Raw genomic sequence first — 17,867 nt, forward strand, 5'->3', positions numbered from 1 at the left:
CCATCGTGGGGATTCAAACTGCCGACCTTCTGATTGGCAAGCCCTAGGCTCTGTGGTTTAACCTACAGCACCACCTGCGTCCCTAGGCTTATCACAAGGCAAAACATACTTATGTCTGATTTACATGCTTCCAGGACCCAATACCCACCCCACAGTGTCTTTGTATATGATACTTATATAGCGCTGTGCATTTATAGCTGTTACACAGTTATTTCAGAAGATTTAAACTATCTTTCACTCAGTGCTTCCAGTTGCAGCCAAATATTTGCCTGCTTGAAAAATGATTCCTACACCCCCCCAAAAAAAGAAAGATAGCATGCCTACTGCAATATGAAGTAATGCATGAAATATGTCTGTGTGGGCTTCTACTGGATGGTGTCTCTGAGAAAAAACAACCCTCTCTATTACATGCCTGTGGAATGGTATTGACATAAAATACAATTGCTTATTTTAATGCACTTTTTGCTCTTTTCAGAAACCTGATGCTAGATTGATCTGATGACTGGGCAGGGGGTGATTTGCATTCCCACCAGAACACTGGGCTACTGCCCAGCACTTTATCTACTTAATGTTTTTCCCTTTTTGCAGCTGCCACCAAGATTGATTGGAACTTTGGGGAGTGGGGAGAGAGAGCACTTTGGGGGTGATGCAGATCACGTTCCTGGCTTGAGGGTTAGCCACACTTGCCATAGACTTAGATGCCTCACATGTACCCAAACATCAGACAACTGCAAAGAAAACATTACAGAAAGTCACCTGGGAGCCAACATTTCTCCAAGAGTAGTGGACAACCCTCTGTGGAACTCTTCATTCACAGGTGAGATAGGAGGTGCAGATATGGATGTAGGTCCAGGTGTTGGAGTTTGAAATGCTGGTCTTGGTCTTTCTGGTGGTATTCTCTCCTCAGATATTCGTGGTGTTAATCCCAGGTCTTTCAGTCGGTTAGGCTATGGAAAAAAGTTGATTTATTATTTAGGTTATTAGGGTGCTCAAACTAGTTAAGTACTATGAACCATTTCAGAAAATAACATTTTCCAAAAGCAATGTAGTGCTTTAAATATCACATTTAAGAACCCACTGAAATTTTAGTATAAAATTATTTTTCACAAAGTAACTGTCATGCTAAACGTTTAGTTGAACATGCTAGTAAAAAAGATAATTGATCATCAACACTTGTGTTAATCTTCGAAAATTTGGAAACAGCTATTTCAAAGAAGAAGCAATGTACTATAGCATTTAATATAAAGGAGAAAAATATTGAAACATGCCCAATAAACATTTCTAAAAAACATTAGCTATTAAGAAACACCACCAAATTATGTTTTTATAGATATCCATTATATTAGTCAAGATCGTAGTAATGGTTTTTTTTTTGCTTTTCATTTTAAAAACACAATATAGTATACTCTATAACTCTGCTAAATAAAAATGTTTATTGACGTTTGGAAGAGGATACAAAAGAAAAAGAGGTGGTACCATGCACTTAATTCAAAAAGCATGTAGGTTTCAAAACTATGCCACCAACTACTCCATGGTTTCCCCAACAGCTACTGCGTAACTTGTTACTGAGCATGTTTAAAACCTTACTCTGAAAACTAATGTAACATGAAAGGTCTCAGAGGGATCTGTGAAGATTGATTTCCTATTGAATTTCTGTATCACCATGTTGATGGCCAGAAAAATACTGATAGCTCTGGAACCCCACATGCCTGAAGTGGGCACTATATACCCATCTATGTAGAACGGTTGCTGACAAAAATAGCAATATGTTAAAATGTTTACCTTTTCTTCACTTAGCTGCAAGACAGTATATACAAAATTGTTAGTACAACGCAAGTGTGGGCTAAACCCAATTTCTAATAGATTTTTAATTGCAAATGTTTCTGCCTAATACAAGGAGAGTTGTCTTGTGGAATGCCTTGTAGCATTCTTTGGTTGGAATCCAAGGGGGAATCCTGAGCACTAGCAGTTGTTTCCCTTTTTTGGCAAGTTTTCCAGACTGCTTTTTGGACCTAGATGAATCTGGAGACTGGGAAAGGGCACTGTCTTTAAAGGGCAGAAATAAGGGCATAAGACATAAGCAAACAAACCCCCCTGTATCCCTGCTGGATATTCAAGTATTTAACAATTACTCTGTTTCTAACCAGGGACCTCTTGTATCATATGCCTACACTTGTTCCTTTTAGCTAAAGCTCCACATATATTCCCATACTGAGCTATGCTAATTCTCAGAAGTCATATTGAAACATATTTATATTTTCCCCATGATCTCTTTTCTAGGGCTTAGCCCAGACCACATAGTTATCCAGAAGGAAAACTTTTAAAAGCAGCAGAATAATTCAAATAGATGAAAAGTACTGCCAACTTTCAGTCATCTAATACAATGTTGATGCTTATATCCAGCCCCAGTTATTCGTTTAACAAGGTATTAACATTTAATAGACCTTCTTTCATAGCCTTTTCTGAGGTTACATGTTCCACTGAGTGCCCCACCACAACAAATTCCCCAAAGCAATCATTGTGTGTCCTATGTGCAGAAATAGTTGGGTCCTCTGCCCCTTGTTCACATAGAAAGTATGATCGACAGTACAGGACCTGTCCAGACACTGCCCCTTCCCTTAGAAAGGCCCCTTGACCCTTATTTAACTCTTCATTAGCACTTGGCCCACAAACCATTTTCGCCCCATCCAACACACCTGGAAGGTTTGTGGCTAGCTTTGCTGAGGTGGGGTTGCTTGGGGGGGGGGTTATGGGGGGGGAACTAGCCTCCACTTCACAATGGCATTGGGGACATCTGGGAGTGATGTAACACAGCATTGTCCAAAAAGTGCTGCATGCAAGTCAGTTGAGCATGAAAACTTCTGCTTCCCACCAGCTTCAGATACTAGCCTGTTCAGAAACAGTTTCTTAGCTTAAGCAGGAACTATTTGGCAGGCCTTTATGTGGTTTGATAATTCTTGGATCATCAGTCTAGGAAAACCATAATATACTGAAATCCTATACAAGTGGAACAACTTCAGAAACCCGTGAAAAGAGGCTCTGTGGACAGCAGGATTATTTTCACCAAGTCCTTTGACAGATTTACATAAGATGAGTATCTTCTGTCAAGAGACTGTGTCAACTTACACTAACAATGTTCAAGTGTCACAATAAGCCATAGTATATTGCAACTCATATGAGTCACAGCCTGCCTTGCACTTGTACACTCCCCCCCTCCATCTCCTTCATGGCCAGGAGAAGAACTTGGAAAGCTTCCCCCCCCCCTTAAACAAAGTGGCTTATCATTTTGTCTAAACTGGGGATCAGGGCTGACCCAAACTAAAACTAAAGTTAGTATTAACAAGGCAACTTACTAACTCATGGTTTGTAGTCAGCTTGTTTTGAAACTGATAGTTCATGTCAAAAAAACGATTCCCTGCTTTGGATAAAAGCCGTGTTTAAGGGAAACCAAAAGTAAAGACTCCAAAGTTACCTTTCCAGCTGCTTGTCAGGGGAGGGGGAAATGCGCAAGCCCAAGGCTCACTGTGGCATACGCACATCATGTTAAGTCCTGATTTATCATGGCACAAATGCATCCAGTGTTGAGTACCTATAAAGTTAACTCTCCTTGCTTACAAAGAGGCACTGCCATCTGGCTTTTGTTCCAGTCAGTTACTTGCCCCAAAACAAAGGCATTTCATTTTTATATCAAAGTCTAGGAAGCAACTTAAAGAGTCCTCAAATCACATGTCTGCAATGTTGCACAACAGGTGCGGGCAACTGGATGCCCATTCCCATGTAGCTGGTTTTCCCATTCTCATCTTCACAACAGCCCTGTGAGGTAGGTTAGGCTGATAGACTGTGACTTGCCCAAGGTCACTCAGTGAGCTTCATGGCCATGTGTGAATTTGAACCCTATACTTCCAGGTTACAGTTCAACACTCTAACCACTGCACCACATTGACACAGATACATTTTTAAACGGTTAGCTAAACCTGAAGACCCGAACATTAAAATTCCTCACCTTCTTTTCGGGGTCTACAACTCCAGATGCAGCAACTGGGAGCTCAAGCTCTTTTTCACTATCAAAGAGAAAAATACACACAACACACACATAAAAGATAAGGACAGAAATATTGTGCATAACATTTGTATCTCACCCTTTCTCAAAGGAACAATGGGTGGCATACAGTGGATCCTTTCACTTTATCACCAGAACAATCCCGAGAGTTAGGCTGACTTAAAAAGCAGAGTTTTAACCAAGGCCACTTAGTGAGTTTCATGCCCAAGCTGGGATTTGAACCCATGCCTCCCTGGTCAAGCTGAACCACCCTCATCCAGCACACCACACATCTCTGGATCTCTCAGAACAGTTAAAATAACTCATTTATGCTTAAATTTAATAATCTTTCCCTAACAGTCGAACATACAAATTTTTGAAGAACCAATAGGAACTTGTTTCAGATTACATTGGTCTAGTCAACCATCTCCCTCATTATATTTCCCATGTGGATTCCTTCCTACTTTCCATTACAAATACAGTATGTGAAACAATCTTCAAGGGACACATACTGAAACGAAGGGGGAGGAACCAAGGTTGAGGCTTCTGTTCTGCTTCTCATTACAACTAAGAGGTACCTTAAGCTTCTATACAGAGTTAGGTTTCCATAAGCAGAAATGACCAGACCAAAATCACCCCTGTTTCCTTATCCATGTATTAATTACCATTCTGAGGATGCAACAGGGCATGGTATCAAGAGTTAATAAAGCAATTTGGGAGGAAAAATGAAACTTTTAAGATTTAAATATCAATACCTTATCCCAAACTGTTAGTAATAAAAAGATTTTCCCTTCACATTTCTCACAAAGTTTTCAATACTTATCACTCATCAATTTGAATTATTGTTAGTCCAGTAGTTTCTGGTTACCGTCTCTTATTTCTTTGTTGCTCTGCGATTTGTTCCATCAGTTCTTGCCTATATTGCTCTTTTCTTCTCTGGATAAGCTCTCTGTCTTGACCCCCTAAAAATGAAGATAGTAGCTAAAATATGTACAAGTTGCCCTTCTAGTATCATAGATACATAGATTCTGCTAAAATTATGCCATAAACACAGCAGAACTCTATCACCTGCAGCAATTCCACTACTGTACTCCTAAAATCACTACTTCCAAGGAAACACATTTTCCAAACCTCTTTCCCCTGTTCTCCTACTTTGACAACAAAGATGAACTATAGATCTCTTCCTGCCTTGGGCACAATCCAGACTAAAGATGAATAAGCACAAATCCCACTGAACTTCATTGTGCTGAAGAATATTTCATACTCTAGTTTGCAACCAAGGCTAAAATCCTAATCACATTGAATTCAATAGTATTTACTTCTCATTAGATGTAGCAGCTCAAACCATTTTCACATTAGTGTCAAAGTTGGAGAAGCAACTGAACAATTGTCACAGTGAAGCAACTACAAAAGAATGTAGTCAGGAGGCACTTAAGCTTGAGAGAAAACAAAACATAAATCTCCCACATCCTACCTGGCTTAGCCCTTGAACTGTAATTCCAGGCAGAAGGCCTTCTCGGTAGTGGCGCCCGCCCTGTGGAACGCCCTCCCATCGGATGTCAAGGAAATAAACAACTATCTGACTTTTAGAAGTCATCTGAAGGCAGTCTTGTTTAGCGAAGTTTTTAATGTTTGATGTTTAATCGTGTTTTTAATATTCTGTTGGGAGCCCCCCAGAGTGGCTGGGGAAACCCAGCCAGATGGGTGGGGTATAAATAATAAATTATTATTAGTTATTTATTATTTGTTGTTATTTAATTATTTTGTTGGTGCTCAATTTCAAAAACAGCAATTTATTAAAGTGCTAGATCATGGCCATTTTTCTTCAGCTTTGTATTAAAATGTTCTCAGGACAGGAACAGGAACATTTCTTCTAACTTTGTACTCTGGGGTTTTTACAATCTCTAACCTTTGTAAGTTACTTTACCTAGTAAAGGTAAAGGTAAAGGGACCCCTGACCATTAGGTTCAGTCGTGACCGACTCTGGGGTTGCGCGCTCATCTCGCATTATTGGCCGAGGGAGCCGGCGTATAGCTTCCAGGTCATGTGGCCAGCATGACAAAGCCGCTTCTGGCAAACCAGAGCAGCACACGGAAACGCCGTTTACCTTCCCGCTGTAGCGGTTCCTATTTATCTACTTGCATTTTGACGTGCTTTCGAACTGCTAGGTTGGCAGGAGCTGGGACCAAGCAACGGGAGCTCACCCCGTCACAGGGATTCGAACCGCCGACCTTCTGATCAGCAAGCCCTAGGCTCTGTGATTTAACCACAGCGCCACCTGGGCCACTTTACCTAACATCCCAATAAAAGGCATAACATATTATGGCAGTTATCACAACACAACTTCCCCCAGTAGGTAGATTATACATACATACCAATGATTAGTCCTGTTGCATATGGGGCACTGCCACCAGCAGCTTGTGCTTGCTCATTAGTGCATTGGCTTCTGACATGAGAAAGAAGTAGATAATAGGCTAGTCAAAACAACTACATTTATGCAATCCTCCTGTCAAGAAACTCTAGTTCAGGGCAAGGCAAGACTGGTTATCTAAAGAATCCAAACCTTAATTTAAATTCGCATCCCTAAGGGTTGCAGATGGGTCAAAATAAGCAACGGCAAAGATTTCTAATGTGATTCCCAGGGCACATTACCCAATCATAAGGAGAAAATATCAAAAAGGAATGCACATTAAAGTTATGTGCTAAGCTGAATCATGGATTTAGGTGAAATCTCTTATATGATAGCCTCTGCATAACTCCTGTGTATTTTTTACCTTTTCAAACTGTGAAATCTTTTGGCAATCTTGCTTCTGATCAAAGAGAAGAAATCGCTCTTTTTAACCCAATGGAACATTTTAGAAAAGATGGAAAACTAATGAAGAAGTTGAGGTGTTGGTAATTGCCAGAAACAGAGGTTTCTCACAAATGTTTGCTGCAGGGTGGTAGGAGTTTGGGGCCCTCATCTATGCGAAAACACTCTAAAGCTCTGAACATCCAGGTAACAAAAATCCTGCCTTCTCGGAAAATAATTGGGGACCGTTTTAAAAAAAACAATACATTTCTCATAACTGAGATTTGTGTCACTCTGACTACGTAACCCACGGAGGTAGTACAGTTGTCAGAGCATATAGGAAAATGGCCAAGAATCAGAGTGAGATGAAGTCACAGAGGTGTGTAGATTCTACGATTGATGCCCATTGCATATATATAGGTGAAACTCGAAAAATTAGAATATTGTCGAAAAGTTCATTTATTTCAGTAATTCAACTTAAAAGGTGAAGAAACCAATATAGGAGATAGGCTCATGACATGCAAAGCGAGATATGTCAAGCCTTTAAGATAAGATAATCTTTATTGTCATTGCCCCCCTGCGGGAACAACAAAATTACTTTATTTGTTGTAATTGTGATTATGGCATACAGCTGAAGAAAACCCTAAATCTCACAATCACAGATGGGCGGGGTATAAATAATAAATTATTATTATTATTATTATTATAAAGGCTTGACATATATCGCTTTGCATGTCATGTCTATCTCCTATATTGGTTTCACCTTGTAAGTTGAATTACTGAAATAAATGAACTTTTCGACGATATTCTAATGCTCTCCCCTCCCTTTCAAAACTGCTGCATCCCTGCACCCAGGATAGAAATGTAGACTTAGCATGGTGGAACATAAAGCTCTACTCTAAATGCACAATCACATGCGGTAGTTGAACTGAATTGATGTAATGGTATTACCACACCATATTCCAGTGCCAGCCTTAGCTTAAAAAATGAACTTTACAAACATCCTTCTTCTGGACTGGAGGTGGTTTGTTTTACTCAATTAACATATGGATAGAGACAGAAAAGGGAGACGGCTCTATTTCTGTAATTTGCCAAACAGTCTGCACCTGTTTTGCACAATAAAGGAGAGGTAATGCTGAATGCATCAGCAATCAGGTGTTCTTAAGGATATTAATAGCAGGACTGGGGAGTTGCTATGAATTAGCACAAACAGGAACTGTTCTTTCAAGTCTGGTAATGGGTTATGGGGGGTGGGGAGGATTTTCAGAAGAGCCACGCCATTCTGTTTCTCTCCAGTACAGTCCCAACAAAAATAGGACACCCTCATATTGGCTATTAGTTCTTATAAAAACCACAGAGTGACAGAAAGGTGTCATGTCTAGTTTGGCCCAAAGTGCCAGGAAGTTAAAATTACCTTTGAGCATGAAAGACCCGCAGTGGCTTTTTGTCATAGTCACTTTCATATCGAAATCTAGGGTCCATTTCATAATCCGTTTCAGGATCATGACCTTCATCAAACCTGTAATGCCTTCTATCCAGCCTTTGGTGCTTTCTGTTGGAAATGTTCAATACTTCATCAAGTTGTTTGTGCAACAGGGTGTCCCCATGTCCAACGTCATTATTTGGTTTGTGGTATTGATCTACTGATTGTCTCTTGTCTGACAGCTCTTCAAAGGTATCTGTAGAAGTGCAAGCATCTTTCTTGAAGAATTCTTCATCTCTTATTGGTGGCTGTAATGCTGAGGTATGTAATGCTGGCTGGGATCTGGTAACAGCAATGCCTTTTTTGTGTGTGTCTATGTCATGCTGTTAACACAAAGACAAACATTTTTAAAGCTAAACACAATGGAAGCCTTTAATCATTGCAATTTTAATAAGCCATTTCAATGCTAACCCAGAAAATCAGGCTTTGAATTAGGCTGCATACTGTTACTAAATGTAAAGGTAAAGGGACCCCTGACCATTAGGTCCAGTCGTGACCGACTCTGGGGTTGCGGCGCTCATCTCGTGTTTTTGGCCGAGGGAGCCGGCGTACAGCTTCCGGGTCATGTGGCCAGCATGACAAAACCGCTTCTGGCGAACCAGAGCAGTGCACGGAAACGCCGTTTACCTTCCCACTGTAACGTTACCTATTTATCTACTTGCACTTTGACGTGCTTTCGAACTGCTAGGTGGGCAGAAGCAGGGACCGAGCAACGGGAGCTCACTCCATCTCAGGAATTCGAACCGCCAACCTTCTGATCGGCAAGCCCTAGGCTCTGTGGTTTAACCCACAGCGCCACCCGCGTCACTTATTAAATGGCAATATTGCAGGGGATACTGTATCAGAATCGATGTTGCATTTTAACTGACTAAAATAAATACATAAATGCAAAGAATGCTAAGAGAGACATTGCATATATCTTTGTAAACCAAGAAAAGGCTTAATATATTTTTTAAAAAACTATCAAAAAAATAATAAATGCAAAGAAAGCAGGACAGCATGATGGGCCACATCTTCACTGCAACTGGGTATTTTTATCCATCCCCCCCCCCCCGCCGCCGCCATTTTCATAGAGCTAAAAAAGGGAAAGAAGATAACAAGGACAGTGTTAAGGGTTGTGACACATGCAGCATCTTCTGGATAAAATCTTAAGAGTAAAAACAGGATTAATTTTATATTTCAACCAGCTATAAATATTAGCCTGCCCATACTGTGCCATGCCCAGAATAATTCTAAATTTAAAGTCTAAATAATAGGTTTGTGAACAGTGAAAGATTTGAGAATCTCTGTCTGTGGTTTACCTCTGTGTGCTTCTTCTCGACTCTTTTTAACCTTTCATTCCAGTCTTCTCTTTCCCTGAGATACTGATTGTATTCTTTGTTCCTCTCAAGTCTTAACCTGTCCTAGAACAGATATTGGAAAGCATATCGGATCTACAAAAGGTTTTAAGCACCACAGACACAGGATGATAATAAAATGATGTTTACAGCGTTTTATTAGTACAGTAGTACAAATGAAACACTGGCTTAGAAAGAAGGTGTTGCAAAAGAACTTTGGCTTTTCATTAACATTTCTCTTCTCATACATGGTGTATTAGTTCGTGTTTCAAATATGCTAAGTTTTGATATCTTCTAGCATGTAAACCTATGAGGCTTCAATTAAAGCAAAGCCAAAACTTCATTTTCTTCTTCAAAACTTAAAAGCACCAAGAGATCAATAAAAATACTAAAACAGTCAATGGTATGCTAATGCACACTGTACAATATATGATTTTGTATCTCATATTTTATTGTAAATAAGCTTACTGTTGTTCATTTTATAACTTATGATTGGAAAATAAACAAGTAGGGTGGGGTTTTTTATAAATATATAAAAAAAGCTTCCAAAACCATCTAAATCACAAGTGATCCTCCAACCAGAACTAAGGAACATGATTTGGCATTATTACCGGAGAGTAATAAATTAAGTACTGTAGTCTTTACTTTGTTTAGCAGTAAAATAAAATCAATATGACTAAACCAGACAGGAATGCTTTGCCTTAAAAAGTTACAGCCTGATCATTTCCATTTAACTAGATTGGTAGTCCATTGGAGAAGGGACCTATCCTCTTTGTAGGTATGTGGATGATGCTACAGAAATAATACCGTAGTACAGAGAGCTCTGAAATACAGACAATTTGTTTGGGTGACATGCATAACTAAATCTGCAAGGTGAAAATTAACCAGTTAATCTGGAACAGTATGTGGAGGTTTCTTCCTTAGAGGAGAATAAACTAGAGCTTCTCTTTATGAGGACTACCCCCAATATCTGGCATTCTCACCAGCAGTTAAACGTCAAAAGGCCAAGTATCCAAGAGGACTTTGTGAATGAGATATGGTATAAGACAATCCACAGAAACAATACAAATAAAGATACATATTTTGCACAACAGATGTACTACTATTTATCTCAATTTTCAGAGTGCTGGTGCTTATAACCGCCAAAACAGCACAATCTTAGGAGTAAGAGGGAGGTGTCAACAGGAACAGGGAGAGAACGCCCAAAATAGCTCAATAAGAACTGAGTGTATTCAGGAGCTACAGAATGGTGTTGAGAGGGAAAGACAGAAAACAAGAGTGGGGTGTGTGTGAGGAAATGGAACGGAGTGTCCTGAACAAGAGCACTCCGCATTGCAACATTTTGGCACAAGTTCCACCTCTAAAACAAAGTTCTCCCCATCCATTATTGTTCTTTTTTAAATTGTTCCTTCTTTTCTTTTTTAAGCCACTCCTCCCCCTGCATTGCCATCCACCCCTTGGTTCCAACATGAAGGAGAATTTGTTATGCCGGCTCCAGGCCAAAATACAGACAGGGCCCTATCCTGCAGCATCTCTGAACAAATCCCTCCCTCTTATCCCTTCCTCGTCGTTGCCCTGCTTCTGAGCCCAACTCTGGCTACCGCAACCAAACAACTGTCAGCTGCAGAAGCTCTACACCCACAAAGCTGTCCTCAGGTATAGTGGGGGCCTCCATCGTGAACTTGCCCCTCTGACAGTGAGGCACTTCCACCGATTCCTAACTCCAGTCAGCCAGCAGTTTTCAGGTTAGGGACTTCACTGCAAGTAAAGGGCTGTACTTTCTCCAGCAGCATCTAATTAAAACCTTTTGCAGGTGGCCTGCTAAGGTACATCATACAAAAGCTTCAGTTTTCACAGGTGTTGAAATTCTATATATTAAGCTGCAAACACCATGCAATATTTACTGAGTTTTTGTGCACCTACCTTAGCAGACCTCCTGTCACCAATAGGAAGTGATAGTCCCTGAGTATATGGGTCAACTTCACCAAATGCAAGGTATTTTTTCTGCGCAAGAGAAAACCAATGACTAAATGCATTGATCTGATATAGACAATGCCAAATGATTTAATAGATATATATTTTAAAGTAATTCAGCCTTATTATGTATTATGCATTGTATCCAATGGTGCCACTTGTTCAGTTTATAGTAATATTTCCATCAGTAAAAGGGAAACCTCCCCCCCCCTACACACACACACATTCACCTCTCCTCTGTTGTTCCATCCATACCCAGGCCCTGAAATCAAATCTTGGGAAATTGCCAAAAATTACTTCCCTCCTTGTTCCATGGATGGAAGCCATAATGAGCAACATTGTTAAGATACAACCTTTTAAATTAATCTCAGATAATTTATACCACAGAGCCAATTTATACAACCCAATTATTTCAGCAAAATACAGGGGGGGGGGTTGCTTATACTGAGAGCAGTAAGCTAACTATGGGCCAATGCATCATCATGAAACTACCAGAATTGACTTGAGTAGTACTGCCCTACGATCTGTACTTATTGTGACCCAGTATTTTATTATTCCACCACTCGTTTTAATCTAAATTAGATACTAAAAGCCTAAATCATGGTTATTTTATTGCACACACAAGGAATCTGGTGAATAGAAATATAAAACATGCTACTGCGTTTTTTTAAAATGCATCATTTGAAGCTCCAAACAGAAAATGCTGTATTTGTGGTACACCATTTTAAAAAGAGAAGTTAATAACAAGAGACACCATCAAGTTGAGTAACATGTAGCACAATCTTATGCAAGTTTCATCAGAAATAAGTCCCAGGGTATAAAATGGGATTTACTCTCCTGAAAGTGTGCAGAGGATTGCAGTTTCCTTTTTGCCTGTTCCTGGTCTACAAGCCAATAACTATTATATGTTTCCATATTATTGGATATTTTTCCGCCTAGGCGGGTAAATCCAAGATAGAATTCCAATAAGGTATAATTGAATAATAAGGCTCTCTTTTTAAGAGCATTCCAAGATTAATCATTTAAATTAGCCCAAACTGATGGTTCCACTGTACAGGGATTACTCGATATTAGCATGCTCTGTAGCAAACATTCATTAAATTAAAGCTAATGAAGAAGACTATCAATTGAGCAGTGAAATCAAAGGAAAAGACAATGTGGTAAGATGACATTAATGGAATTCACGCATAATTATATTGTGATGAGGCAGCTCACAGAGCACAGCAAAGCACAAAGACTGATTTTCACCCCCAAAACTTTTCATTAGCAATTTATAACCAAGCACATTATATTAATTTGAAGAGTAGCATAATGCAAGCACCCTACCTTCTTTTTTGTCTGTGAAATACCCTAAAAGTCAGGAAAACAGACTATTCATAAAGAACATCCTATCAAAATCCATTTCATTGCAATCTCACTCACCCCTCAGAGTGGCATGTGTGCATTTAAAAATATTTCAGAAAAATGTTTTTGATTCTTGAGCAGCAGATTCTGAACATGTACATTAAAATGCTTCTGAAATATATTTATCTACTCTGCTGACCTTTAAATCTCTACTGAGAATATATAATATCCCAAATCTGTATAAATTGGAGAAAACAATCACTGAATTTTCCTATCAGCCTTCATTTATTAACCTCAGATATATAATCTATCCTTTTTGCCTGCACCTTTTGACATTTGGCTCTCTGATCCGCTCTGTGTTTCAGTGCACTGAAATTGTTCTTTTCAAAGCTTATGCTAAGAATCCAACTGATTCGTTCTCCTTGACCTAGCACTTTTGGCATCAACAACCTGTCCTCCCAAGCTGCCTTTGCTTTCAAGGCATTGTCCTCTCCTGGCCCCACACAACTCCAGTTCCTTTTCAGCAACCCTTCTTCATCTTCCACCTTCCAAAGGTTTTAGTCCTCCCACCAGCCTACACACAAAATATGTGGTATTTCTCAGCATGTTCTCCTTTGTTTCAATGATGCTAGGTGTTCAACATTTCCTTTTGTAACAACTATTCCTACAATTACTTATCCTGCAGCACTAGCTGTGGTTCTCCCCACCCCAAGCCCCTACCCAGTGACTGTGTGGTTCCCATCAGTGAGGTCTTCCATTTTTTAACCCCCAACCCTTCTGCCAGCACTACGTCATTCCCTTTGTCCAAGAGACAGCTTTGACCTGTTCATCAGGCCACCTACTTTTCCTCCACCAAATCTCCTGAAACCCCTCTTCCACTAATCTATTCCAAGAGCCTGTTGTCATTTATGTTCTGTACAGCACCTAGCACAATGTTGGGACTAAATAATGTGCAACATAAGCCACAGTAATAAATTCTAGAAATTAGTATATCTCCGGTTCTTAGCAAATGCCAGCTTAAATGTACTTTTCACTTTGCCAGCTAGCACCGGAAATTTAATCAGATATAAAGTCCTTTACCTGAGAAAGGTAACACCTGTAGTCTTGTCGAAGCTCCTCCTTCAGTTTGTGCTTTTTATTTTCATATTCTTCCCCGAGAGGCAAGCTTAAGCCATAATCTGCAAGTAAGCATTTCAGAACATAGGCGTGAGCTATGCAAACAATGTGGATGTGAATGTGTGGCAGACTGGACACCAAGGACAGCATTCAAAGATAACCAATTTAATTTCTATGTAACAAAAGGACTTTTCACTGGTGATTAGGAACTTGTAATCCAAGTTCAAAACACTGTGCTCTCAAGAAAACTCCAATTAAGCCTGGCCTTGTTAGGTGAAAAGAAAAAGAACTAAGACAATCTCTACCACCAATCATGGATGTGGGTAGCGCTGTGGTCTAAAACCACTGAGCCTCTTGGGCTTGCCAATCAGAAGGTCGGCGGTTCGAATCCCCGCGATGGTGTGAGCTCCCTTTAAACTGTCTGTGGACAAACGCCGGCTCCCTCTGCCTGTAAAGCGAGATGAGCGCCGCAGCCCCAGAGTCGTCTGCAACTGGACTTAACTGTCAGGAGTGCTTTACCTTTACGACCAATTAACTACAAGGCGCTATTGGTCCCATGACCTCCTGGCAAATAGAAGGGGAAGAAATGGAGGCAGTGAGAGATTTTACTTTCTTGGGTTCCATGATCACTGCAGATCACTGCAAATTAAAAGACGCTTGCTTCTTGGGAGAAAAGCAATGACAAACCTAGACAGCATCTTAAAAAGCAGAGACATCACCTTGCCTACAAAGGTCCGTATAGTTAAAGCTATGGTTTTCCCAGTAGTGATGTATGGAAGTGAGAGCTGGACCGTAAAGAAGGCTGATCGCCGAAGAATTGATGCTTTTGAATTATGGTGCTGGAGGAGACTCTTGAGAGTCCCATGGACTGCAAGAAGATCAAACCTATCCATTCTTAAGGAAATCAGCCCCAAACAGTACCTTTAAGAGTTCTGACATATGAAGCTTTTAAGAGTTCTGACATTTGCTGTCCCCTATTCCATAGCTGAACCCACAGTATATGAATCCCTTTCCTAATCTTATATGCATGCATCTTCAGAAAAGGAAAGAAGGGATGCATTCTTATCCAAGGTGATAAACCTGACAAGATTTGTATCTCTTGACAGGCACTTCCAAAAAAAATGTGACTAAAGGTTGGCAACTCTAGCTGGATGATGGAAATAGCAACCTTGTGTACATTTGCGATATTATTTTTGAGATACACTTAAAGGGCAGTATTCAAATGAATTATACTCAAGAGTAGACACATTAACATTAATGGACCCAACTTAGTCATGTTAATTTATTTCAATGGGTTTACTCTGAGTGAAACTTAGTTGGATACTATCAGACTTATTTCTTAAGCCACATATGTGATTCTATTTCACAGTGAATATGCATCTGGCAGAACTCCCAAAGCATATCAATCAGAACATGTCAACCTAAAGCAATATTTGCCCTTTAATAAAATGCCAAAAGCAACTTTTCACATGGTTATGACAAATGCCCAATTCTCATTCGTGGAGAATAAGGTTGTCAATGGCTACTGGCCACAATGGATGTGCTCTGCCTCCACGGTCAGAGGCGGTGTGCTCCTGAATACCAGTTGCTGGAAACCGCAGGAGGGGAGAGTGCTCTTGTGCTAGGGTCCTGTTTGAGTATTTTCCATAGACATCTGCTTGGCCACTATGAGAACTAGATTGCTGGACTAGACAGAATATTGGCCTGATCCAGCAGGCTCTTCTTATGTTCTAACGTTTTCCCCTTTCAAAGTAACTAAAGAAATCTTGGAGTTGTGAAGCAATGGAAGCTGGCCACAAAAAGCAGTAAAAGAGGAGGGATTAAAGCTACCTAGGATTAAACTATGTGAATTTCAAATGCTATTTTTTTAAGAAGCAATGAAACTCAGAACAGTATATCTATCTGGAAGGAAAGTGTAGGTTGATATGCTATTTCGAAAGAAAATGATCTACAAACTGAATGAAACCATTTATTAGATCAATGTATGCTGATCTACACTCAATATGCCAGCAAGTTTGGAAAACTCACCAGTGGCCAGAGGATTGGAGAAGATCAGTCTACATCCCAATCCCAAAGAAGGGCAGTGCCAAAGAATGCTCCAACTACCGCACAATTGCACTCATTTCACACGCTAGCAAGGTTATGCTTAAAATTCTACAAGGCAGGCTTAAGCAGTATGTGGACCGAGAACTCCCAGAAGTGCAAGCTGGATTTCGATGGGGCAGAGGAACCAGAGACCAAATTGCAAATATGTGCTGGATTATGGAGAAAGCTAGAGAGTTCCAGAAATGAACTCTGCTTCATTTCTGGAGCTATTTCTGCTTCATTGACTACGCAAAAGCATTTGACCGTGTCAACCACAGCAAACTATGGCAAGTTCTTAAAGAAATGGGAGTGCCTCATCACCTCATCTGTCTCCTGAGAAATCTCTATGTGGGACAAGAAGCTACAGTTAGAACTGGATATGAAATAACTGATTAGTTTAAAATTGGGAAAGGAGTACAACAAGGCTGTATATTGTCTCCCTGCTTATTTAACTTATATGCAGAATTCATTATGTGAAAGGCTGGACTGGATGAATCCCAAACCGGAATTAAGATTGCCGGAAAAAAATATCAACAACCTCAGATATGCTGATGACACAACCTTGATGGCAGAAAGTGAGGAGGAATTAAAGAACCTTTTAATGAGGGTGAAAGAGGAGAGCGCAAAATATGGTCTGAAGCTCAACATCAAAAAACCAAGATCATGGCCACTGGTCCCATCACCTTCTGGCAAATAGAAGGGAAAGAAATGGAGGCAGTGAGAGATTTTACTTTCTTGTAAACAGCAGTCCCGAAATTAAAAGACGCTTGCTTCTTGGGAGAAAAGCAATGACAAACCTAGACAGCATCTTAAAAAGCAGAGACATCACCTTGCCAACAAAGGTCGGTATAGTTAAAGCTATGGTTTTCCCAGTAGTGATGTATGGAAGTGATATATGGAGCTGGACCATAAAGAAGGCTGATCGCCGAAGAATTGATGCTTTTGAATTATGGTTCTGGAGGCGACTCTTGTGCATGGACTGCAAGAAGATCAAACCTATCCATTCTTAAGGAAATCAGCCCTGAGTGCTCACTGGAAGGACAGATCGTGAAGCTGAGGCTCCAATACTTTTGCCACCTCATGAGAAGAGAAGACTCCCTGGAAAAGACCCTGATGTTGGGAAAGATTGAGGGCACTAGGAGAAGGGGACAACAGAGGACAAGATGGTTGGGTAGTGTTCTTGAAGCTACAAACATGAGTTTGACCAAGCTGCGGGAGGCAGTGCAAGACAGGAGTGCCTGGCGTGCTCTGGTCCATGGGATCACAAAGAGTCGGACACGGCTAAATGACTAAACAACATGCTGATCTAACTGTATGCAATAAAGAAACCCCTTACAATAACACTCCAAGGAACCAAAGAGCAGTATTACTTTAAAGAAAAGAGAAGCTGAGCTAATCACTGAGATGATTCCAAAGGAGTGAACTACATAGTTGTCTCAAAGTTAGTTCATGTTTCAACACTGGAATATGCAGAGTATTTTCAAAGACTGAAACCTTTAGAGCTATATATAATTTTAAACATGTTTTGTCATCAAAGTTCTAGTTCAGGGATGGAGATTCTATAGTCCTCCATATGTTGTTGGACTACAGCCCTATAATCCTCGACCATTAGCCATGGTGGCTGGAGACAGCAATATATAGAAGGCCCAAAAGTTCCCCATCTCTATTCTGGTTCATGGAAACTATGCAACTGAGGGC

At 40.2% G+C, this 17,867-nt stretch overlaps 1 protein-coding gene across 10 annotated transcripts in view; it reads right to left on the reverse strand.

Moving 5' to 3' along the window:
• The window catches only part of CSPP1 (centrosome and spindle pole associated protein 1), a 58,006-nt gene that overhangs the window by 29,247 nt on the left and 10,892 nt on the right, over positions 1-17,867 (reverse strand). For 6 of the 10 annotated variants that reach the window (XR_009558009.1, XR_009558007.1, XR_009558008.1 and 3 more), the window contains exons 4-12: positions 14,049-14,146; positions 12,951-12,974; positions 11,574-11,654; positions 9,615-9,716; positions 8,245-8,636; positions 6,415-6,485; positions 4,908-5,001; positions 4,004-4,061; positions 757-947 (exon numbers count right to left, since the gene is read on the reverse strand). Coding sequence is in view for 2 of the 10 variants with exons in the window: in XM_060277765.1 (XP_060133748.1) it covers positions 757-947; positions 4,004-4,061; positions 4,908-5,001; positions 6,415-6,485; positions 8,245-8,636; positions 9,615-9,716; positions 11,574-11,654; positions 12,951-12,974; positions 14,049-14,146 (1,111 nt within the window). In the remaining 8 variants the exon portion in view is untranslated. The remainder of the gene's footprint in view (positions 1-756; positions 948-4,003; positions 4,062-4,907; positions 5,002-6,414; positions 6,486-8,244; positions 8,637-9,614; positions 9,717-11,573; positions 11,655-12,950; positions 12,975-14,048; positions 14,147-17,867) is intronic. The other 4 variants (XR_009558012.1, XR_009558010.1, XR_009558011.1 and 1 more) reach the window with 4 other exon arrangements.

This window comes from Zootoca vivipara, chromosome 8 (genome assembly GCF_963506605.1).
Source record: "Zootoca vivipara chromosome 8, rZooViv1.1, whole genome shotgun sequence".
Lineage (NCBI taxonomy): Eukaryota > Metazoa > Chordata > Lepidosauria > Squamata > Lacertidae > Zootoca > Zootoca vivipara.